General features: G+C 40.8%; 1 protein-coding gene across 1 annotated transcript in view; it reads left to right on the top strand.

Annotated features, from left to right (window-relative positions):
* The window catches only part of FBXO36 (F-box protein 36), a 96,251-nt gene that overhangs the window by 51,882 nt on the left and 18,936 nt on the right, over nucleotides 1–25,433 (top strand). The window contains exon 2 of the mRNA XM_059167802.1: nucleotides 9,972–10,080. Coding sequence (XP_059023785.1) covers nucleotides 9,972–10,080 — 109 coding nt within the window. The remainder of the gene's footprint in view (nucleotides 1–9,971; nucleotides 10,081–25,433) is intronic.

Below are 25,433 nucleotides of genomic sequence, written 5' to 3'. Positions count from 1 at the left end.
GCCCTGCTTAATGGTAGAACTGCCAATCATCTCCCTAGTGCCCCACTCCTGAATACGCATGGACAGCTAAGAGTTCTCAGGCTGGAAAGGCAAAACGAATCATTAGGGCCACCATCACCACCACCAAAATCCAGAAATATAATTTTGGAGATAATAAAGACAATGCACATGGAACAAAATATTCATCAGTAATAGCCTCGGCAGGGTAAGATGAGGTATGATAACCATGAAACAAGAACAACACGCCATTAAAAACATTTCAGAAAATTAACCAGAACTTTTAGAAAAGAAAAAACTGGACAGGAAAAATGGAAAACTCAACAGAAGGGCTGGAAGATAAAATTGAGGAACCCTTATAGAAAAACAGAAAAGAGGGAAAATAGGGAAAAAAGAAAAGAAAAGAATCTGACCAGGACGTCCAGTAGCTAGGAAAAAAAAAAAAAATCCGGAAAAAATTTATACAAAAAAATGTCCTAGACGTGAAGTAGCCCCAAATTAAAAGCTCTTACCAAGTGCCCTACATAATGAGTGATGGAAGATTCTAATCAGCAAGGTCCACAGAGACAGAAACCATATTGCTCTTTTACCAGGCACAGTTTATTTTAAAGAATTGCTAATGAATAGAGGATGGTTAACAACTTAAAAGGAGTAAAAGCGGGCAACAACCAGTACACAAATGTTTATGAAACTTTGTTCATAAGAGCTAGAAACTGAAAACAACTCAGAAGCCCAGGCATCAGAGCAGCAGCTCAGAAGAAAATCCAGAAGCTATGAGAGTGTGGGGGTGAATCAGACATGTTTACAGCATTCCCAAAGTAGAAGCCAAGAGGAGGCAAGCTCTCCATAGCCCCAAAGCCAGCTTAAGAGTTCAATACTTCAGGGGCACCTGGGTAGCTCTGTTGGCTAAGTGTCTCCCTTCCACTCAGATCATCATCTCAGGGTTCTGGGATCGAGCCCCGCATCCCTCACTTGTGTTCTCTCGCATGCAGTCTCACTCTCTGTCTCTCAAATAAATAAATAAAGTCTTCAAAAAAAAAAAAAAGAGCTTTATTTTATTGTGGTTATCATCATGTTACTGATGTCACAGAAGACAATATTCTGAATAAAAGAATGAAGGCACTCGTCCGCAGTGTGATCCACAAGACTCAGACTCTGAATCTGGGGAAGTTTCAGGAATACATTCATCTATTTATTCCACTTATATTTTCCTTTTTTAGATACATGCAAGAGCAGTATAAATGCATTATATCAGAATTAACAAAATACATATATTGTGTCAATATAATTTATAAAATTAATGAAGTAATACAAATGCTAAAAATAACAAAATACAAAATACATGTCTAGTGATGAATAAAAGAGCCTTTCAATAAATATAAAATAAGTGATTAAAAAAACATGCTGGGCATCTTGGGTGGCTCAGTCTGTTAAGCATCTGCCTTCCATTCAGGTCATGGTCTCAGGATCTTGGGATCGAGCTCTCATCAGGCTTCCTACTCAGCAGAGAACGTGCTTCTCCCTTTCCCTCTGCCATTCCCCATGCTTATGCTCTCTCCTGCTGTCAAATAAATAAATAAATAAAATCTCAAAAAAAAATTGTATGTCAGTTTTTTTGCCGGTGTTATTTCTTTCTACAACGGACATAAAATAATGCTGTGACATGACATACAATGGAGAGTGTATTAGATCTGATGAAATATGGTATTATTTCACATGAAACACATCCAAAGAAAAAGAGGTTCCCAGCACAGTGAGAGTGTTCAAACTCCTCTTCTCCACAATATACTGCTTTTGTCTCCTCTAGGGGACAGCTGTCATCTCAGCCTGGCTCCCCTCCTAGTCACAAAATGGCTACAGCAACTCCAGCAATCACATCAAAGCACAATGATCAGTGCCCAAAAAGGTGCCCTGTTTCTCCTTGTAAGTGATAAAATCTTCCCAAAGCTTCTGGAGCCTTCTCCCGGTGTCTCATTGGCCAAAATTTTATCACATGCCCATACCAATCCCTGGCAAAGGGAAAAAACTGCCAAGAATCACTGGAGCCATCATGTCCTGCCTCTTGGAGCCAGAGATGAGGTCTGCACTCTGTGCATAAGCTATGCAGAAGAGAGAGACTGCTGGACAAACCCGGCTCTACTAGGAAAGGCAGATGGGTGGCAACCGACATTGTCTGCTATCAATTCCTAATCATATTCATTGTGTTTGAAATTTACTAACTGGACTCTCCAAGGGCAACTGCATTTCTGAATTCTTGAAGAAATATTTCAATGCAGTCAGCTCTTACTATAAAATTCTTTTTATTTCATTTTCATCTTAGCCTCAGACTTATTTTATCCATTAATAATATTGGGGCGCCTGGGTGACTCAGTCGGTTAAGTGCCAGACTCTTGGTTTCACCTCAGGCCGTGATCTCAGAGTTGTGAGATCGAGCTCCATGTTGGGCTCTGCGCTGGGCATGGACCCTGCTTAAGATTCTCTCCCTCTCCCCCACCCTCTGCTCCTTCCTCCCCTTACTACTACTACTAATATTAATAATAATGTTTCTTTTATTCCTAATGTATAAAAGTTACTACTATTCCAGAGTGAAATTTTGGATAGTTGAATATCTAAGTTTTGCTGTAGTTAGACAAATTGAACCAAACACAGAAACAGAGAGGAGCACATACTTGATGTTATAAATTTGCATGGAAACCTCCATAATTGTTGTCTGATTTAAATAAGGTGAAATAAAATTATGTTCATAATTCATTTTAAAAAATAACATCTTTCTGCCCTTCGGAAAACCAGTGCTCTGTGAGCTTTTGAGTAATATCGAGAGCTAAAGTTACATGCAGGGTTTACCTTGCAGTCCTCACATCTCCATTTCTCGCTGGCCTGTTAAAAACGAAATCCTTCTTCCCCTCATAAAAGATCTGATTCCACAAACGCTCCATGACACAGTATCTCAGTTCCACTGTGTGAAATCCCCTAATTATATATGATTTCCAAAGCAGGGAGAAATTTGATCTGGTAAAAGAACAGTGGTCTGCAAGAGAAAGCAGAAACAGCCACGTGCTAACTTACAAACCTATTTCTTAGACGCTTAGAAAGATTTGGAACCCCCCCATTGAGTGTGTGGTATCTAGCAAGTCATTCCAAGCCTTCATGAGCAACTTTGTTTTTTAACTGGATGGATGAAAATTAAACTGTTGAGGAAATACAGCAAAGAACATGCAATTCTTAATGATTATTGATGATTAATAAATCAAATACCCGGTCAGAGTGAAAAGCCGAAATAAATGTCTTTTTTTTTTTTTTTAAGATTTTATTTATTTACTTGAGAGAGAGACAGTGAGAGAGAGCATGAACGAGGAGAAGGTCAGAGAGAGAAGCAGACTCCCCATGGAGCCGGGAGCCCGATGCGGGACTCGATCCCGGGACCCCAGGATCATGACCTGAGCTGAAGGCAGTCATCCAACCAACTGAGCCACCCAGGCATCCCGAAATAAATGTCTTTGAAGAATATGATCAAGAACCAAATATTGTTCGATAGTTGAGGAGGAAAGAGATACTTGGTATTTGAGGCTGAGTTGGCTATTACAGGTATGAGGGACTAGTCAGCAGGTGAACAAGAGGGGAAGGGAGAAAGAGGCAAGGACCTCCTTCTTTGCGGTGTGGTGTACCCCGTCTCTGGCATCCGGCTGGGTTCTTTGGATTTATCTCAAGTCATCCATCCACGAGTCAGTGAGGGAACATCGTCATTATGTCCATTTTGGAGATGAAACTGAGGCCGGAAAAGATGAAGACCTTTGCCTAGGGTAAAAGACAACAGGGTTTAAACCCAGACCTGTCTAATCACAGATTCTCTCTGGTTTTTGTCCCGGTGGAAGGATTTTTCAGTTAGGGGAGTGGTGGGATTAGCACAATATCAGCCTGGAGTGAGGACCGAGATGTGCATTGTCCAAATATTGTCAGATGCTGAGATGCCCAGCTGGGCCCATTTCTTTCCCAGTGACCCCTCAAGAGCTGTCTAGTGAGTTGCGTGCCCAGTGGGGGGGAGGGCCTAACATTTAGGGACCTTCGCCAGATGAACAACAAATGCCTCATCCTCTTGCCTTCATAAATGGTAAAGAAGAGGTGCCAAGGGATTAGTGAGAAACCTTTGACCTCTTTTTCAAAAGGAAACTCAATTTCCAAGTTTATTGCAAAGATTTACTGGAAATACATAAGAGGTCTAAAAAGATGGTAAATATAAATAAAAATTTTTAAGAATTCCACCAATGGTCACATGATTTCTACTAAACTACCAAATAGTGGCATGTACCTTCTAAAAAGGCTCGCTGCCCATCCTTCCTGGAGCAGGTATCAAGCAATGCACGACAACTAGACCGGCAAGGTCAGCAGATGCCTCGGCAGCAGGAGTATACACAAGATTTCTAAGCCATTAGGGTCAGTTTCCTCATTCATAAAGAGTTGCCTATGACTCACAGGCCTTTGGGAGATTCAGGAGACCTGGGGGGAGCACAGTCAAGCCCGTTTTCCAGCTAAATCTCAACAGTCCTGTGAAAACAGTGCAAACTTTTCTGCAGCTTTTCTTGCTGGAATGTTCATTAACAAAACATTCACACTTAATAAGAACAAGATGCTCGGGGTGCCTGGGTGGCTCAGTCTGTTGAACCTCTGACTTGTGATTTTAGTTCAGGTCATGATCTCAGGGTCCTGGGATGAGCTCGATCCCAGGACCCTGAGATCATGACCCGCTTCGGGCTCTCTGCTCCACGGGGAGGCTGCTTCCTCATCTCTCTCTGCCTGCCTCTTGGCCTACTTGTGATCTCTGTCTGTCAAATAAATAAATAAAATCTTTAAAAAAAATAAAAATAAAAAAGAAACAGGATTTATAGACTTTAAGATTTTCAAAATAGAGATAAATACGTAACAATAGCTATATATGAATATATGACTTGGCATAAGATGAGCTAATACCAGAATTGTTAGCAACTACTTTACAAATATTTGGGGGACACCTCTTAGCTCAGCTTTCTTCAAGCTGGATCTGCCATGTGAAACAGTTGCATTTACTGCTACACTGATTTTCCTTCCCTCTGCATATATGAATATTTTCTTTCAATATTTGGATTAGTGGTATATATTTTGATCCTTTTCATGAATGATCATTAACATTGTTCTGTGTTATTTTTTCACGTATTCTTTTATTGGCTGCACAGTATTCCATCTTCCAGGTGTGTCATAATTATTCAGTAAGTCCCAACTATCAAACCCTTAGGTCAGTTCTGATTTTTCATTGTCATAATTAACTTATGACAAACATTTTTATATCAAAATGTTACAGGAATTCTTCTTTAGTGCCCATGGTTCTGGGTCATGCTGCTTAGAAGAATGAGGTAGACCAGACAGACAAACAGTGGTGGGCAGCAAAGCAAAGTTTATTGAGCCATAGTACAAAGCTCCTGAAGAGGGAGGGGACACATGAGGATTGCCGATTTGGTGTTTAGATCTTGGGTGTTTTTTTTTTTTTTTTAAAGATTTTATTTATTTATTTTACAGAGAGAGAGAGAGAGAGAGAGAGAGAGAGAGAGAATGCACCAGCAGAGGGAGCTGCAGAGGGAGAGAGAGAGAGAGAGAGAGAGAAGCCAACTCCCCACTCAGCAGGGAGTCCAATGCCAAGCTCCATGCAAGGCTCAATCCCAGGACCCTGGTATCATGACCTCAGATGAAGGCAGATGTTTAACCAATTGACCAGCTGCTCCAAGATCTAGGGGGTTTTATGGTTTTTTTGGTTTGGGCTGTCTTAATCTGATTAACTCCATGTGCCTGTCATTCAATCAGGTTTTTGTCATCTACCTATCATGTGGGAAAGGGTGGGGCTCCTTCGGGGTGGTGTCAAATCCTTTTAAGGGTGGTAACGTCTTAGGGCAGGGGCCTTTTGTCCCTGCCTGCCTTTCTCCCAACTATCCTTCATTAAACATGTTATACACATTTCTGATAAACTCCTGAGGATAAATTCTTTTTTTTTTTTTTTTAAGATTTTATTTATTTATTTGACAGAGAGAGAGATCACAAGTAGGCAGAGAGGCAGGCAGAGAGAGAGGGGGAAGCAGGCTCCCCGTGGAGCAGAGAGCCCAATGCGGGGCTTGATCCCAGGACCCTGAGATCATGACCCAAACTGAAGGCAGAAGCTTAACCCACTGAGCCACCCAGGCACCCTGAGGATAAATTCTTAACAAGTAGAATGTTTGAGTCCAAGGGTAGGAATGAACATTAGGTTTTTGAGGAGTATTGCCAAATCAGTTTACGCCCTTCTCAATGATCATTAAGGGCTTTTATTTTTCCTTGTCCTTACCAATATTAGGCTTTATCATTTAAACAAACAAACAAAAAAACAACGAAAACACAACTTTACCAATCTGAGAGGCAATAAGTGGTAGAAAATATCTAATTTTCTCTTTTAATAAGTATAGTATACGGAGCATAATTGAGTCTTAACAAGGCTTAGTAGTGATTCTGACTGCTGTGTTGTGCTGTGTAGAACTGATCTGCCGACCCGTAGCATAAAGGTCATATTTGAAGAAAGCTTTGTGCCTCAGAACAAACCCTGTGTTTCTGAGTGGGAAGTAAGGAGGCTTGGATTCTGGTTCTAGCCAGTCATCTTTCCTTTGGCAAGTGTTATATTCTCAGTAATTTACCTTAAATACCTCAGGGGGGCCAGTAGTGTGCAAGTTAACCTGTGTGCAAGTTAATCTGAGTCTGTGCCCTGAGAATCCTCCCTGTAGAGGACAGTATTGCAAGCATTTCAAGAACTGCCTCCTACATCAGTACAGAAGGGCTAATTAATTAGTCTAATGAATATTGGGAATAATTTTTCACTGATGAAATGAGTAATGTGCAAGATAGGAGACAAGTAAGATTATAGAAGTGTTTCCCTGCCGTTTAAAAAATTTTTTACTTTATTTTATTTAAAATATTTTTTTAAAATTTTAAATTTTTAAAGATTTTAAAGTTATTTAAAATCTTTAAAAATTTTAAAAATATTAAGATTTTAAAATAATAATATTAAAATAAAAATTTTAAATAAAGATATTAAAAATGTAAAAATATTTAAAAATTTAAAAAAATATTTAAAAATATTTTTAAAATATTTAAAATTTAAAACACTTTATTTAAAATATTTTAACAATTGTGTACATCTCTCTGCCTTTTTTCAAACAATGGAAGAAATAAGCTTGGTAACAACTTTGCTGGAGTAGTGCCTCATCTAGAACTCCATTTGTTCTGGAATCCTCACTTCCCCAGGGATTTAGTTGCTTGATTTGGCCAGAAGGGTAGCTGATTATGTCACTGAAATATGGGCACACTTGCCCCAGATAGATAATTCCCTGTGAAGGCTCCCACAGTGTGCCCAAGTGCACGGTGAGGAGGGGACTCCATTTAGCTTCCAGAAATGTAGTGTGGACTCTTGTGGTACCTGCTTGGTGGTGTCTTTCCTGTGGCAGAATTCAACCCAAGACTTGCTTTCACGGTAACATACCTCCGGTGATGTGGTCGTAGAGAAAGACAATGCACCACTTCTAACACAATCTCTTGGAAACATTTTGCTCCTCTGTACGAGTTGCAGGAGATGGACTAAATTATTTCTGACCTCCCCATTAGTTCAAAAGTTCCAGATCATGTGGTATAGAGACAGCATTAGATTCGGATTGCCTGGCATCTTTCCTCAATAGAAAAGAAATATTTATCATATTTAATGTTAATTTCAATGATGTCTAATAGAAAGGGAATAAAAAAGGAAACTGAAGTTTAGAGCGATTAAATAGCAAAGTTCTGTCTCTCTCCAGAATTTGTGCTCTTTCTACTGATGTCCCTGTGTATCACAGAGATACAGTAAAAGATACTGTAATGGATGATTCTGCTAGAGACTAAATTGTGTCTTTCTAAAATTCCTATGTCCAAACCCTAATCCCCACGGTTGGGATTTGGTGATAGGGCCTTTGAACAGGTCGTTAAGGTTAAATGAGATCATAAAGGTGGGGCCCTGATCCAATATGACCGGTATCCTTATAAGAAGAGACAGACACCAGGGATTCACACGGACAGAAGAAAAGCCGTATAAGGCCCCAGCAAGAAGGTGGTCGTCTGCCAGCCCAGGAGAGAGGCTTCCGAGATGCCAAACCTGTCAACAGCTTTCCAGAACTGTGAAGCAATAAATTCTGTCATTTAAGCCCTTAGTTTTTTGTTACAGCAGTCCTAGGGACCAAGACACCCTCAGCTCTGTGGGGATGGGGTGGAAAGATGTTTAAGAGAACCATTTTGGGTCGCCTGGGTGGCTCAGTGGGGTGAGCTGCTGCCTTCGGCTCAGGTCATGATCTCAGGGTCCTGGGATCGAGTCCCGCATCGGGCTCTCTGCTCAGCAGGGAGCCTGTTTCCTCCTCTCTCTCTCTCTGCCTGCCTCTCTGCCTACTTGTGATCTCTCTGTGTCAAATAAATAAATAAAATCTTAAAAAAAAAAATGTTTTAAAGAGAACCATTTTGGTGAGGCTCCTGCTCAGGAATATCAAAAGTGTCAGGTTAAGGTATTTTCTGCAAGTTTTGTGAGACTTTAGGTGTTTGTAACTTATATATTCTATATGTAAACCTATATGAATAGTAAGCCTTTAATTAAAAGTCATACTTTCTGTTGGGCAGAATGCCAGGTAAGATGGTAGAAAGAGTCTCCACAGTCCTGAGAGTTTGGTGGTTACCTTTCGGATATCCGGGAAGGGGAGGAGGTTGGGAGAAGGACCTCAGGAGACGACAGGGCACAGGAAGACAGCTCTACAAGGAGAGGAAAGCTGGCTGAAGCCCAGGCCTGTAAGCGGGGAGAAAGAAGAGATGAGCAATGAGGTGGTCAGGCAGTTTGAAGGCTGGGGAGGAGGGGTTCTAGAACCACACCAAGAAGGGTCTAGGGACGGGGCAAAGAGCTTGTAGGGACCAGGGCAGTGGCCCGAAAAGGCATACCCAGGACCTGTGTAGACCCCAGAGAGCGATAGGTAGGTGGGGATGGGAGAGAGGAAACTATAAACAAGGGAAGGGCCCATAGCAAGTTGCACCTGCTCTACAATTCTGCCTCGGGCAGAGCCCGCTATAACCTTACATGGCGATGTTAATGTTAATGATGTTAATGAGAGAGAAAGCCAACCAGTATCTCTGCACCGTCCCCTTACCCATCTGTTCCCACATAGCCCACATCTAAGTGTGGAAAAAATCTGGTTTGTTTGTCAAGTTGGTGGAAGCTTTGTCATCTCAATAATTCCCCAGTTCCATTGTAGGTTGAAGGACGTGAGACAAATTGGATAGGCTTCAGGGGGCTCCTCATCGGGGCCAGGAGTTGACACTGCAGTGAAATCAACATAGAACTTACATGCAGTCCGTAACCATGGAAATGAGGTTTGCTCCAGATAAACCAACAGGCTCCTAGAAGTCCAACGGGCCATGAGCAGGTCCATTACCAAGAAGAGTCCTGTGTAATGACCCTTACATGCATCAGGCAAAGCATAATAATGGTGCTTTCCGTGGTGCTGGTCTTGTAGGAAAGTATCCACTCATTGTGTCTGCCCTGCAGACAGAAAGGGAGGCAGAGAGTGGAGCAATTACTTTGGAACTGGCTCCCCAAGTTAGAGAACGCCTACTCTCAGAGACCCTCAAGAGACAAATGGCCATTTTAGTCTGCATGATTTTAACATCGATTGACATGATAGATTTTTAAGATTCCTTCCAGCACTTTGATTTGTGACCCCAATCTCTAAGGAGAATGTTGACTGATGCGCAGACCTCACTTCTGATGTGATGTGACACCAGATGGCAAAGTTACAGCTGACATTGGACACGTAGCCTTAGTGGCTACTGCAGGGAATTTGCAAAATTCCACACCAAGCTGTACTTGTTGGGATTGGGTTTCGGAATCAGTTTTATTCCTATCCATCTCTATTCAATCACAGGTAGTCTTTAGATGGTGGAAGATCTCTCTGAGGAGTGAGTATCGATCAACAAAGCCTGGAGAAGCAAAAGACTCTCATGAAGAGTTCCTAGAGAATTCCCACCTTCAAGGTAAGGAAGGAAGCACGTTATGTACTTCCTGCTTAATTTCCTTTAATTAGTGACAGATTTTGTCACAGAAATAGCCAGCATATCGCCATTTGAAATACTGATATATTATTATGTACTCAAAGACTGATAATTACTAACATATCCTGAAATTTCTCTTGCGAAAAATCTTCAAGTGTTTAAGATTCCAGGTTAAAGTGTCGATTCCATTAAATCTTAAATTGCATAGATATAATTTTTTCCTACAACATTGAATTAAAATGGGTTTCCTTTAGTTAACAATAAATTGAAAGGTTATTTGAAAACACAGTCGAATTCTCAAATCCTTGGACTCTCATGCATTTTGGCAAAATTGCTGCCATTTCTTTTTTTTTTTTTTTAAAGATTTTTTATTTATTTATTTGAGAGAGAGACAGTGAGAGAGAACATGAGCGAGGAGAAGGTCAGAGGGAGAAGCAGACTCCCCATGGAGCTGGGAGCCTGATGTGGGACTCGATCCCGGGACTCCAGGATCATGACCTGAGCCGAAGGCAGTCGTCCAACCAACTGAGCCACCCAGGCGCCCTGCCATTTCTTTTTAACATCAAGGTTTGCTTCAGAAGTAGCCTTAATCAGGAAGCACGTGGTTTGCCCTCCGGTTTCCCCTGTAATTTTTGCTTTCATAATATGAAAATTTCCAATAAAAAGCTGGGGTGCCTAGGTGGCTCAGTTGGTTAAGCTTCTGCCTTCGGCTCAGGTCATGATCCCATGGTTCTAGGATCAAGTCCTGCATTTGGGTTTTTCGCTCAGCGGAGAGCCAGCCTCTCCCTCTGCTGCTGCTCCCCTGCTTAGGCTCTCTTGAGATCTCTCTCTGTCACATAAATAAATAAAATCTTTAAAAATAAAAAGCAAATGATCTTTAACAAACTCCTAGATACCTATCACTTGGCTTCTAAGATACTCAAAATGTGGCCCAAATCTCCACACTAAGCCACAGTTACCACTGGATTAGTTGGAAGCAAATCTCAGTTGTTAACATCTTTTCATGCTAAACCACTTTAGTATGTGTCTCTTTTTTTTTTTTTTTCAAATTTTATTTATTTATCAGAGAGAGAGAGGGGAAGAGAGAGAGCACAGGCAGACAGAATGGCAGGCAGAGGCAGAGAGAGAAGCAGGCTCCCCGCCGAGCAAAGAGCCCGATGTGGGACTCGATCCCAGGACGCTGGGATCATGACCTGAGCTGAAGGCAGCTGCTTTACCAACTGAGCCACCCAGGTGTCCCTAGTATGTGTCTCTTAAAAGGAGTCCCTTTAACTAACCTCCTTAATAATTATTTACCTTCAGTACAAAAATGGAAAACTAGAAGTCATTTTAGAAATTTTTATTTTATTAGGAGTTAATATCAAACTTTTATATATGCGTTCTCATTTTATCATTACAATATCCTTGTGAAATAACCAGTATTATCTTCATTTCACTAATGAAGTTAAGAATAGATATGCCTTTCCAGGGTACCACTGCTAATTACGGGCATTGCCAGGACTAAACACCAAGAGTGGAAAAATCAAGTGCATGAACCTTTTTTATTTCTTTTTAAGTTTAGAAGTTCTATTTACTTATTTTATTTATTTTCTAAAAAGATTTTCCTTCTTTATTTGAGAGAGAGAATGAGAGAGATCATGAGAGGGGAGAGGGTCAGAGAGAGAAGCAGAATTCCTGCGCAGAGACCCCGATGCGGGACTTGATCCCAGGACTCAGGGACTATGACCCGAGCCAAAGGCAGTGGCCTAACCAACTGAGCCACCCAGTCGCCCCTCAAGTACATTAATCTTATTCTTTTTTTTTTTTTTTAAGATTTTATTTATTTGACAGAGAGAAATCACAGATAGGCAGAAGCAGGCAGAGAGAGAGGAAGGGAAGCAGGCTCCCTACTGAGCAGAGAGCCTGATGCGGGGCTCAATCCCAGGACCCTGGGATCATGACCTGAGCTGAAAGCAGAGGCTTTAACCCACTGAGCCACTCAGGTGCCCCCATTAATCTTATTCTTAAAGACACATTCTGGTTGGATCTTTGATAATCAACACTCTTAAAAGACATTCTACTGCTTAAATTATAGCATGTAATAGTTGTTTTTTTAGGCAGAGAGTGGGTTTGGTTTTGTTTTGTTTCCTTAAACAGTTGAAAATCTGGATTGATTGACTTCAGTTCCTGTTGTTGCATACATCTTCTTTAGTTAACCTCCTTATAGAAAGTACTTAAAAAGAACCATGTTGGGGAAAGGCTGTCCACTTTTCATTGAATAAAAATCAGTCCAGGCACTCCTTGCTTATTTAACTGTAAAATAGACAGGTTTCTGCAGTGATGAAGTCAAATGCTATAGGGGAGCCTGACTGGCTTAGTCATTGGAGCGGATGACTCTTGGTCTTGGAGTGACTCTATTCCACGTTGGTTATAGAGATGACTTACAAATAAAATCTTAAAAATAAAGTAACCTCTATATAACACATTTCATTTTTAGGTCAGAATCCAATTTACTTTCTGAGCATAGTAGTAACTACCACAAAGCTTATGTCTAAGCAAGAAATATTCACGGACAGACCATGTGATTTTCCAATCACAAAATCTGGCAAGGGACATTGGCATTGCTTGTGTTCTGAGTACAGTCTCTTGCTTGCCCCAGATACCTCCCACACCCCTGCCCCCTGCCAGGATATAGGGGTGGGGGGGTGGGGCAACAGTGGCTTGGGGATAACACTTGTGGGGTTCCTGATCCTGGGAAAATAGGCAATAAGGTGGGACTTTTAAAATTGCAGCTGGAGGGGCCCAGTCAGTTAAGCATCAACCTTCCGTTCAGATAGTAATTTCCGAGAGTCCTGGGATCGAGCCCCACGTAGGGTTCTCTGCTCAGCCGGAGTCTGCCTCTCTCTCTCCCTCTGTGCCCTCTCTCACTCTTGCTCTCTCTCAAGTAAATAAATAAAATCTCTAAAAATAAAATAAAATAAAATAAAGCAAATAAAAATAAAATAAAATAGGATAGCAGTCTGAGAGCTGCAGTCTCAAGACTGGCTGGTGGCCTCTGGACAGGAGTAGCACTGAGGCACTGAATTAAATCACCTGGGAAGTTCAAAGGCACCTGTGTTTCACTTTTTAGACTTCTACAGCATCTGGGTCTCTGGCAGAGGAGAAAACTCCAGACAGCGATATTATTTTCCCCTTCCTCCTCCGTGGTCCTTAAGGAATCCCTCAGAAGGCATCCCTACAGCAGAAGAGGTGTGTGCTGGGCCCAGTGAGAGGCTCAGCGGTCAGTGGCCAGAATTTGAACTGTTGATGCCCCAACCCAGCTGTGTGACCACAGGCTGACCCTGACTCCCTCTGTAAGCCCACTTTCTCCTCATACCTGGGGAAAAAGAGGTTATTCCATGTGGTCGCTGTGGGCATTCAGTGATCTGACACCTGAACCATATTTAGAGCCACACACACTACATAGTCAACTCATAATCATTATTTGCTGTTTTTAAGTATTGATGTTTGACTTGGTTTGATTTTTCCCATTCGCTTCTTATCATATTCCCAAGATCCCCCCCAAGGTTTTTCTCACCTGAAGTTCCTCTCCAACTCATATGGTACACACTGACAATAGGTCTCTAGAATCTGGGTCACCCTTGGTGTCCTGGCAGAGGACTGGAACCATGTCACTCTTACTTCCTTGATCTCTCAGCAGCACTGAACTTGGAGGGGACATTTTCTTCTCCTGGCTTCCAGGAGCACCAAGCTCTTGGTTCTTTTCCTGCCTCACTGGTCCCTTCCCAGCATCCTTGTCAGCTCCTCCTCTTCTCGGCACATCTAACCGTTCGGGGCTTAGGGTTAGCTCCAGTGCCTGTTCTCTTGTCTGTCTGGGCTTAACTCCTGGGGGATTGGATCTGGGCTCCGGCTTTAAATGCCATCATACACTGACAAGTCCCAAAATGATATCTCCAGCTGGCCCATCTCCCCAGAAACTCCCCACTCAGATTTTTATCTGGCTGCTCCCTTGACATCTCCACTTGAGTTACTTCTAATGGGCTCTCAAATGTAACATGTCCAAAAATAGCTCCTGATCTTCCCTCCTGCCAAAAAAAAAAAAAAAAAAAAAAAAAAGTCCAGATCCTACAGTTAGCTTTGGTCTCTTTCTTTCTCTCACATGCTTGATGTCATCCATCAACAAAACCAGAATCTGAACAGTGGTTCACAGCCTCCAAGATGGTTCCTAAACATGCCCACCTCTCAGTGTTCACAGCCTTGTGTCATCCTCTCCCGCACTGTACTCGGTCAGCGTGTGTGACCAGTACAATCTGGCAGGACTGATGTTGTGTCACTTTGGAGGTTAGGTTATAAATGACACTACGACGTCTGACTTTTCTCTTTTCCCTCTTTCTCTCACTTGCTCTGGGGGAAGCTGGCTGCTGTGGCTCAAGGCAGTCCTGTGGAGAGGCGCGTGTGATGAGGAACTGAGGCCTTCAGTCAGCTGCCATATTCAGGAGCTTTCTTGAATCTGGACCCTAGAACCACTGTCAAGGCTTCAAATCATGCAGACCCACATAAGGTCTTGACTGAACCTCAGGAGAAAAAGACTCTGAGCCAGAACCACCCACTCCCACATTCCTGAATCTCAGAAACTGTGAGAAAATAAATGTTTGTTGTTTTAAGCTGGTAAATTTGGTAATCATTTGTTACTCAACAGTAGATAACTAATACAGAATGTTTCTCACCAATTCCAACTCTGGTCCAACCAACAACAACCTTTCAACCAGATTATTGAGTTAATCTTCTAACTGGTCTCACTTTTCCTACCCTTGCCCTACAATAGTGTGGTCTTGTCACAGTAGCCAGTATCAGCCCTTCAAGACATATATCAGGTCACATTACTTATCTGCTTGAAGACTTTCAGTGGCTTCCCATCTCACTTAGGGTAAAAATCCAAATCTTATAGTGATCTTCAGCCACTCTCCTCTCTTGTGTACTCTAAGGCACACTGGCCTCCCTGGTGCTTCTTGAATAAACCAAGCATGCTCCTACCTCAGGGCCTTTGCACTTGCTATTCCCTTTGTTAAGAATATATTTTCCCAGATGTCCCCATGATTTGCTCTTCATTCAGATGTCTGCTGAAACTACCTTAATAGAGAGTGTTTCCCTGACTACCATATAAAATAACAATCTCCTCTTCCTTAGCCTGGAAGACCGGGTCTCTCATAACACTTTTTACCACATGATATAATCTATGTTATTTGTTCATTTATTGTCGGTCTCCATCACTAGAATGTAAATTCCCTTATGGTAAAGACTTTGCTTTACTTACCAGTGGGTCTTTGGCACCTACCTAGAGCAATACATAGCTCTGTAAATAGTTGCTGTATGAATTATTTGAAAGAACTCTTAGGGAGTGGGACAAGGTAAATTCTACAACAGATCCTTCTTTTTTTTTTTTAAGATTTTATTTATTTATTTGACAGAGAGAGATCACAAGTAGGCAGAGAGGCAGGCAGAGAGAGAGAAGAGGAGGAAGCAGACTCCCTGCTGAGCAGAGGGCCCGATGTGGGACTCGATCCCAGGACCCTGAGATCATGACCTGAGCCGAAGGCAGCGGCTTAACCCACTGAGCCACCCAGGCACCCGTACAACAGATCCTTCTTAATTACAAATCTGGTCCTAACAGAGTTCAGCTTTCTCATCAATGGTTTCTTCCAGAGGGGGAAGAAAGCCCTTACACCAAGTCTGGTCACACTACCAGACTGATACTTTTAAGACAGTTTTTCAAGCCCAGGGACCACATCTTATTAATCAATCCTTTTTCAAGATCAGGTTCATGGTAGGCAGTTAGTATATGTTTGTTAAAATGAATGAAAATACATTTTCTGATGAAGGAATATTGTTTAAATAACAAAATTACTGTGCTCAAACTTTATTTTCATGGCTCTAAATTCATATAAGAACACAAGGAGTAAATTCCAGAACTTACTAGTATATTTATACTTATGGTAGTTATAAGCAGCTCTGGAGGAACACATCACATAAAACTGCATGAGTGTGCTCGGCTGCCATGAGAGTACTACAGACTGGATGACTGCAATACCGGGAATAGACCTTCTCCTAGTTCTGGAGGCTAGTTCAGGCTCAAGGTGCTGGCCAGGTTGGTTTCTTCTGAGGCCTCCCTCCTTGGCTTGCAGATGGCCACCCCACTGTGTCTTCACAGGGCCTGTCCTCTGTGTGTGTGTGCCCACTTCTGGCGTCTCTCCATGTGTCCACACATTTCCTCCTCTTTTAAGAACAACAGTCAGAATGGATTAGAGCCCATCCATATGACTCAGTTAGCCTCACCTTTCAAGGTCCTTTCTCCCGGGGGGGGCAGGGGGCCCGGGGGCCCTGGCTGACTCGGTTGGTTGAGCATGTTGACTCTTGATCTCTGGGTCATGAGTTCAAGCCTCACATTGGAGGATCCTACCTTCAAAAATAAATAAAGGTCCTTTTTCCCAGTGCAGTCATACTCCAGAGGTTCTGGGGTTTACGATTTCAGTGTATAGATTTGGGGGCGGTCAGGAGGACATAGTTCAGCCCATAGCAAAATACACACTTTTCAGGTAGGGGAATTCCTTTAATCTTGAAAACAGAGTGTATCATTGCTAAATTAGTAATTAATAATTGTAGTGGTTTCCTATTGCTCCTGTAACAAACTACCACCAGTGTAGTGGCTTAAATAATAATGATTTATTATCTTATATTTCTGGAGATCAGAAGTCTCATCCAGCAAAACTCAAAGTGTGAGTAGGACTGTCTTCCTTCTGGAGGCTCTAGGGGAGAATCTGTTTCCTTGCCCCTTCCAGCTTCTAGAGGCACCTGCATCCCTTGGCTTCTGGTTTCTTCCTCCATCCTCCAAGGCTGTGATGATGGCCTGTCCCGTCCTTCTTGTTCTAATACTGCTTCCGTGGTCACATCTCGGACTCCTCTCTGACTCCGCCCTTCTTGCCAGGCACCCTAGATTTGCATTTTTTTTAAAGATTTTATTTTTTTATTTGACAGGGAGAGAGAGACAATGAGAGAGGGAACACAAGCAGGGGGAGAGGGAGAGGAAGAAGCAGGCTTCTTGCTGAGCAGGGAGCCTGATGTGGGGCTCGATCCCAGGACCCCGTGATCATGACCTGAGCTGAAGGCAGATGCTTAATGACTGAGCCGCCCAGGTGCCCCTAGATTTGCATTTTTTAAGAGACAAAATTCATATATTTGTTTAAAAAGCCATTCATACTTACGTACACAGAAAACGATTTGCAGGCAGTCGAGTGTTGCTTAATAAAGATTATTTCCATTCAAATCTTGGCTTCAAATGCACTACCCGTGTGACCTTGGGCAAATGATTTAGTCTGTTGGTTTTTTTTCTTTTTTAAAGATTTTATTTATTTATTTGACAGAGAGAGAGATCACAAGTAGACAGAGAGGCAGGCAGAGAGAGAGAGGGAAGCAGGCTCCCCGCTAAGAGAGAGTCCGATGCAGGACTCGATTCCAGGACTCTGAGATCATGACCTGAGCCGAAGGCAGCGGCTTAACCCACCGAGCCACCCAGGCACCCTTAAGTAATCTCTATACCCAGTGGGGCTTGAACTCACCACCCTGAGATCAAGAGCAGCATGCTCCCGCATCGGAGCCAGCCAGACACCCCTAATGTAATCTCTTTGGGTATCAGTTTCCTCAACTGTTGATAATGGGAATAATAACAGCATTAGCTCATAGGGTCCTTATGAGGAGTAACTGAATGAAGGCTAAGAATTTGCCTAACACCTATAACTAGCTATTATAGTTTTTAAAATTTTTAAAGTGAAAACTCCTTCTTTCTTCCTCCAAGCTCTACTCCCCAGAGATAACTGCTATAAATAGTTTCTCTTGCATTTGAATTCTTTCTGTTTGGGATTGTGTGTGTTTGTTTACAAAAACACAATCTTGAATTCTTTAATTTTTGCACTTGTTATATGTTGTGAAATTTTTTTCTGTTAGCATGCATAAGGAAATACCTTGTCCATTTCCAAGGCTGTGTGGTGTTTCTTGGTAGAAATAGACAGTTCTTCATTGACGGGCATTTTCAGAAGCCTTTGGGCACATTCTGGGGTATATTTATCTTTGCACACTTAGGTGAGAATATTAGTAACATAGATTCCTCATCATGGAATTACTGGGACCAAAAAAATATACATTATAAATTTTGATAGAGTATTTTATTTTGAGTATTTTATTTTGTTACTGAATCTGTAGCCCAAGGCTCAGTTGACCAGCAATGGTATTTCTGTTAGCTAGTTTGAGTAGGCCTGCCATGGGATGGATGCCATGATCTCTAATTTGTTTGAGCTTTATAATTATGCTAGGTTTTTTTTTTTTTCTTAAGACTTTATTTATTTATTTGTCAGAGAGAGAGAGTACTCGCAGGAGGAGAGGCAGGCAGAGGGAGAAGCAGGCTCCCCACTGAGCAAGGAGCCCGATGTGGGACCTTATCCCAGGGCCCTGGGATCATGACCTGAGCCGAAGGCAGACATCTAGCTGACTGAGCCACCCAGGGGCCCCTAATTATGCTAGTTTTGAAAGAATTTTAAAGTGGGCAACTTATATTATTTCAGCATTTATTCATAAAATGAGACTTCATTAATATTTTGATGTCACCCTACTTTAACTTTGAGTAATCCAAAATTTGCATAAAATGCCAATTACTTCACTGTCCTCACAGACGGGGCTCCAAAAAACTGCTGTATTAATTATACTCTATCCGACAGGATACGGTTTTCTTGCACCTTTGCCATCACTAATTAGGTATTACTATTCTTTTTCATCTTTTCCAGTCAGATGGTGAAAATAGTGTCATATTTAATTAGCATTTTCCTGATAACTAGTAAGTTGAGCATCCTGTCATGTTTAATTACCATTTATATCCTTTCTCTAATTTGCCCGTTTGTATTCTTTGTCCACTTGTCTATGAAGTTTAATTTTTTTTTTTTCCTCTGAGACCTTTAAAAATCTGAAGAAACATCTATGGATTTTTTTCCCCTTAAGTTAAAGAAGTAGGAATTGCCAGAAAATTAGCTATTGGAAATATTGTTAAAATTGAGTTTAAAGCAAAAATGTGCCTGTGTAAACTCCGTTGAAAGTGCTGACTCCTGAGTTGAGGTTGAATCCAACCTAAAAATAAGTTGTTTTCCAACTTAAGTCTACTCTAAAGTTGATTGCTTTGATCTTTGAATGAGTTATAAGTGGTGGTTAAGTATTTAGGCCAATCCACAAAAATCCCTGTGATAAAACCAAATGACTTCAACAACCGTATCTTCTGAACCGACTGACAAAGTTTTTTTTATTTCTGTTCCTGCTTGTAAAAGGAAACGGGGAGTTATAGTTTAGATGCAAAGAATTGAAATTTTCTTGGACATTTAGATAATTTATGAAAAAAAAAAAAACCAGGACTGCGTGTTTGAAATGGGGGACAATAACAGAAAATTGATAATACTATCAATACTAACAATCCTGGAATATTGGCTTGAGTTCTAGGTCCTGGGGATGTTGGTACAACAGAAACAAGAGAGTGGGAAATTACTGGCTTTGCCTTATTCCAAAATCTGTGTCAGCCCCATGCCGTGGACCCATGATGCATTTTCTCTGGGTCCCTTCTTCACTTAGCCTATATCTCAGCCTTTGACCTGGAACTTTGTTTTCTTGGGCCTACCTACCACCTCTTAGCCTGCTCCCCCTCCTTCTTTCTGTCCTCAAGAATCAGCTACTCCTTGACTTCAGCCTGGATTTCTAGTTTTTGCCCATGGTGGATGGGGGCCTGTGGGTGAAGGTACAGTGGGAGAGTGTTGGAGGCAGAAGCACTTGGAGGAAGTGTGGGAGCCTGGCTCTGGGCTATAGAGCAGGGAAGGCAGATCTCAGCAACACTCTTCTTGTATTTTATCACTTTTTTTATTAACTAATTTTCTGAGATTAAAAAAAGGGAACCCACACACATAGTAATACAAAAGTTAAATCAGTTTAAAAGAGGTTTTAGAATAGAAGTAAGTCTCTCTCTGGCCCCATGTTCCCAGGTTCTGTGACAACCATCATTAACAGTTTTCTTATATATCCTTCCAGAAATGGTAAAATACATTAACACAAAATGAAGAATCTTGTACATTGTATCCTATACCTTGCTCTTTAAAAGCTTTAAAATTCGGGGCACCTAGGTGGCTCAGTCGGTTAAGTGCCTGCCTTTGGCTCAGGTCATGATTCCAGGGTCCTGGGATCAAGCCCCACACTTGGTTCCCTGCTCAGCAGGGAGCCTCCTTCTGCCTCTGCCTGCTGCTTCCCCTGCTTGTACTGTCTCTGTCTAAATAAATAAATAAGCTTTAAAAATTCAGAAATATCTTTTTAAAAATTTTCTTACATTTTTATTTAAATTATTAAAAATTTTTTTTATTGTGTTAAGTTAGTCACCATACGGTACATCATTAGTTTTTGATGTAGTGCTCCATGATTCATTGTTTGTGCAGAACACCCAGTGCTCCATGCAATACATTCCCTCCTTAATACCCATTAGCACACTCATCCATCCCCTGACACCCCTCCCTTCTAAAACCCTCCATTTGTTTCTGGAGCCCATAGTTTCTCATGGTTTGTCTGCCACTCCAAATTCTCCTGCTTCATTTTTCCCTTCTCCTAATATCCTCCATGCTATTACTTATGGTCTACAAATAAGTGAAACCATAAGATAATTGTCTCTGTTTTACTTATTTCACTCAGCATAATCTCCTCCAGTACCATTCATGTTGATGCAAAATTTGGGTATTCATCCTTTCTGATAGCTGAGTCATATTCCATTGTACATATGGACCACATCCTCATTATCCATTCATCTGCTGAAGGGCATGTTGGCTCTTTCCAGTTTGGCGATTGAGGACATTGCTGCTCTGAACATTGGGGTGCATATGGCCCTTCTTTAAAATTCAGAAATATCTTAAACCTACAAAAAAGAAGATAATATTACACCCAATACCACTAACAAAAGATGTTAACATTTGTTAACATTTGTCACATTTACTTCATTTTATACAAATTATCAAATATGTTGGTGTACTTTGCTCATAATATCCTCTTCTTTCAATGGCTGTTGTGTCTGTAGTGCTATTCTTTTTTTCCTTCCTTGATAATGTTTATTTGTGCTTTCTCCCATTTTTTCATGACCCCTTGCTAGGGGGTTTATTCATTATTAGTTTTTTTTGAAGATTTTATTTATTTATTTGTCAGAGAGAGAGAGAGAGAGAGGGCGCAAGCAGGGGGAGTGGCAGGCAGAGGGAGAAGCAGGCTCCCCACCGAATAAGGAGCCTGATGAGGGACTTGATCCCAGTACTCTGGGATCATAACCTGAACTGAAGGCAGATGCTTAACCGACTGAGCCACCCAGGTGTCCCTTAAAATGCAGTTTTAGGATTATATAAAACCTGTGTGTTTCCAAAGTCAAAATTGTAGAACAGTATACATTCAGAGGCTTCGTTTCATTCCTCTCTGCCCCACCTTTTCCTTGCCTTGCCCTAAGCTAAGCCCTTGTATTTATTACATACCCTTACAATGATTCTCTCTGCCATATAAACAAACTCATATATATATGTGTGTGTGTGTTTATATAACAATATATTTATAATAATAAAAATTAATATTTATGTGTTATATAAATATAAATATATAATATAAATATAATATTTATTTATTACATAAACATATATATGAATATATATATATATTTATAGTCCCTCACCCCTTATACAAATGGTAGCATTCTATCCATACTGTTTACAGCTTACTTTTCCACCAGTATATCCTGGAGATCACTTCATGCCTTTAAAGATCTTCTTCTTCCTCTTCCTCTTCTTCTTCCCACTCCTCCCCCTACTCCTTTTCCTCCTTATTTTTTCCACAACTGCATAGTATTTCTTTGTGTGAGTGCCCCAGAATCCCAGCGATGAAATTTGGGTTCTTTCCAATTTTGTGGCAATACAAATAATGCCAAGATGAATAACCTTGTGCATGGGTCATTTCATATTTAGTCAATATATGTTTGTGAGATTACTGGGTCAAAAGACAAATGTGTATTAAGGCATCACTTTGAATTAATTGTTGCTGGTATATAGAGAAGTGATGCTGATCATTTTTCAGTAGAATTTGTTGCCTTTCGTACGTTGATATTTAGATCACCTGCAATATGGACAGTTTGTCCTTGCTTTCTAACCCCAATGTATTTTTATGTCTTTTACTTACTTATTTTTGATCTCTAAAACAATGCTGACTAGAGTCGGTGATGAAAGTGGGCATTCTCATCATGCCTGATATGAAAGACCATAGATACAACATCATGGTTAGGAGAAGCACAGTGGAGCACACCACTTGGTTCAGTCCTTGTTCTCACCATGTGACCTTTCTCACTGCATGACTCTGGGCAAACCACTTCCCTATTTCTCATCTTTTTCTCTTTAAGAGGGGAGTAATAATGGTACCCTTCTCATAGAGTTATTGTGAGGACCAAATGACTATATGGATGGTATATATGTACTGTGTGTGTGTGTGTGTGTGTATTAGAGCTGTACCTGGCAAATATTGGATACTGTACAAATTCATGTTACTGTTATTATTATTATTATTATATAAGCAAGCTCTACACCCAATAAGTAAGCTCTACACCTAATTATTATATAAGTAAGCTCTACACTCATGACCCTGAGCCCCAGAGTCACATGCTAGTTATTGTTATTATTATTGCTACTATTACTAAGTTTCTGGTAACTAGCCTATATCAGGTAATCAAGTTAAAAAAGCTCCCTTTTATTATTAATTTTCTAAGAGTTTTTATTCATAAATAGGTGTTAAAATTATATGAAATAATTTTCCCCGGTTTTTGAGGTAATCATTTTTCCCCCATTTGTTAATATGGCAAACTATATTCAATAGTCTTCCGAAGTTATTCCATTCTTGGATTATCCCAGGACTAACTATACTGGTCACAATTTATCTATGCTTTTGATGGGTTGATAGATTCAATTTCCTAACGTATTTAGAATTTGTGCCACATATATTCCTAAGTGATTTTTCACATGCAACTTTGTTTTTACCTACCATTGTTGCTAGTTTAAGTAGCCTCATAATTTAATTGGGAAGTTTCCTTCTGTTTCTATTCTTTGGAACAAATTAGTAAAATATGGATTGTCTGTTCTCTGAGAGCTTGTAAGTTTCACTTATAAAGCAGTGAGGATCTGAAGCTTTACTTGAGGTTTGCCTTTTTTAATCTGATCAGTGGATTCAATTTATTTACTGGTTATAGTCTCTCAGGTTTTCTTTTTCTTCTTGAGTCAGAACTGATAAATTATATATTTCTGAAGGATTGTCCAATAGGACTAATTTTAAGTTAGTTAGTGTAACAATTTTTTTTCAAGATTTCATTTATTTGAGAGAGAGAGAACACAAGTGAGAGGCAGAGGGAGAAGCACATTCCCTGCCTAGTAGGGAGCCTGATGAGGGGCATGACCTGAGCTGAAGGCAGATGCTTAACCGACTGAGCCACCCAGGTGCCCCAGTGTAACAATTTTTCTAAGTCCCTGCAGAAGTTAGTTATATATATATATATATATATATATATATATATATATATATATATTCCTAATAGGACTGAGTTATGCTTTTGTCCTTTTCTTTTTATTTATTCTTGGAAGTTTATCTATTTTATTAATCTTTTTAAAAAATCAACCCTTCTGTTTCTCTGATTACCTCCACTGTTTCTTTTCTATTTTATTAATCTTTGCTCTTATCTTTCTATTTTCTTCTAATTGAGGGAGGTAACCATTTTTTTCAAATTTAGATGCATAGCTCACTAATATTTGATCTTTGTCTTTCTACAGCAATGTCCACTGAATAACTTTTAAATAGTGTTACTCAAATATTCTATAACTTCACTTCTGTGTGATGTATCAAGTATCAATACGAGGGTTATAAAATCTCCCACTGTAGTGGAGGGTTATAATTTTTTTCTTCATAATTCTATCGGTGTTTGCTCTGTATTTTGTTTGGGATATACTAGTTTATTTATTTATTTTTAAATATTTACTTGTTTATTTTAGAGAAGAGCATGCACAGGAAGGGGCAAAGTGAGGGGGGAAACTTTAACAGAACTCCTGGATGCTCTGCTGCTCTTGGAGACTGATGTGGGGCTTGATCTTCCAACCCTGAGATCAGGACCTGAGCAGGAACAAAGAGTCAGAGGCTTAGCCAACTGCGCCATCCAGGGGCCACAGGGGTATGCCAGTTTAGAAGTACTAAATCATCCAGGTGAATTTACTCCTTGGTGGTTCCTCCTTATCTCCAATCGAGAATTTTACTGTAACATATGTTTTGTCTGGTAATATAACGGTATCAGCTTTCTTTTGGTTTGAATTGGTCTATGTTATCCCATCCTATTAGTTTTGCTTCTCCATATTATTATTTTTAAGTATGTCTCGTATAAATAGGATAGCCAGAAGTGTGTGTGTGTGTGTGTGTGTGTATGCAAGTGTTATTTATCTGAGAGTTTTTTTTTTTAAAGATTTTATTTATTTACTTGACAGAGAGAGATCACAAGTAGGCAGAGAGGCAGGCAGAGAGAGAGAGGAGGAAGCAGGACCCCTGCCGAGCAGAGAACCCGACGCGGGACTCGATCCCAGGACCCTGAGATCATGACCCGAGCTGAAGGCAGTGGCCCAACCCACTGAGCCACCCAGGGACCCATATCTGAGAGTTTTTTTAACTGGCATAATTATGATGTCTAGGGGACAGAGACCATCTTAGAGTGACGCTGAGGGTGACAGCCACATCCTAAGAATGTGGAACAGAAAGATAAAAGAACCCGGAGACATTAATGACATAACGGAGCTCCTGCACCAGACTTTACTGCCCATCTCCACACACTAACTGAGGAAACAACAAACCCCTACTTGTTAAGTCACCTTAAAATGAGTTTTCTGGGGACGCCTGGGTGGCTCAGTTGGTTAAGCAGCTGCCTTCGGCTCAGGTCATGATCCCAGCATCCTGGGATCGAGTCCCACATCGGGCTCCTTGCTCAGCAGGGAGCCTGCTTCTCCCTCTGCCTCTGCCTGCCATTCTGTCTGCCTGTGCTCGCTCTCTCTCCCTCTCTCTGACAAATAATCTTAAAAATATTAAAAAATCTTAAAGAAAATGAGTTTTCTGTTTCCTTCCACTGTGAACCAATCTCCAGCTGATTATAGAGCAACTATTTGGAAGCTCTTCTTATATATCTTTTCCTTCCCTTCTCTTTCTCTTCTTTCCTTTCTCTATCCCTCCCTTCCTTCCTTTGTGTGGTA

This window comes from Mustela lutreola, chromosome 3 (assembly GCF_030435805.1).
Source record: "Mustela lutreola isolate mMusLut2 chromosome 3, mMusLut2.pri, whole genome shotgun sequence".
Lineage (NCBI taxonomy): Eukaryota > Metazoa > Chordata > Mammalia > Carnivora > Mustelidae > Mustela > Mustela lutreola.
The sequence above is the reverse complement of the archived record's forward strand: the minus strand, read 5'-3'. Positions and strand labels throughout refer to the sequence as shown.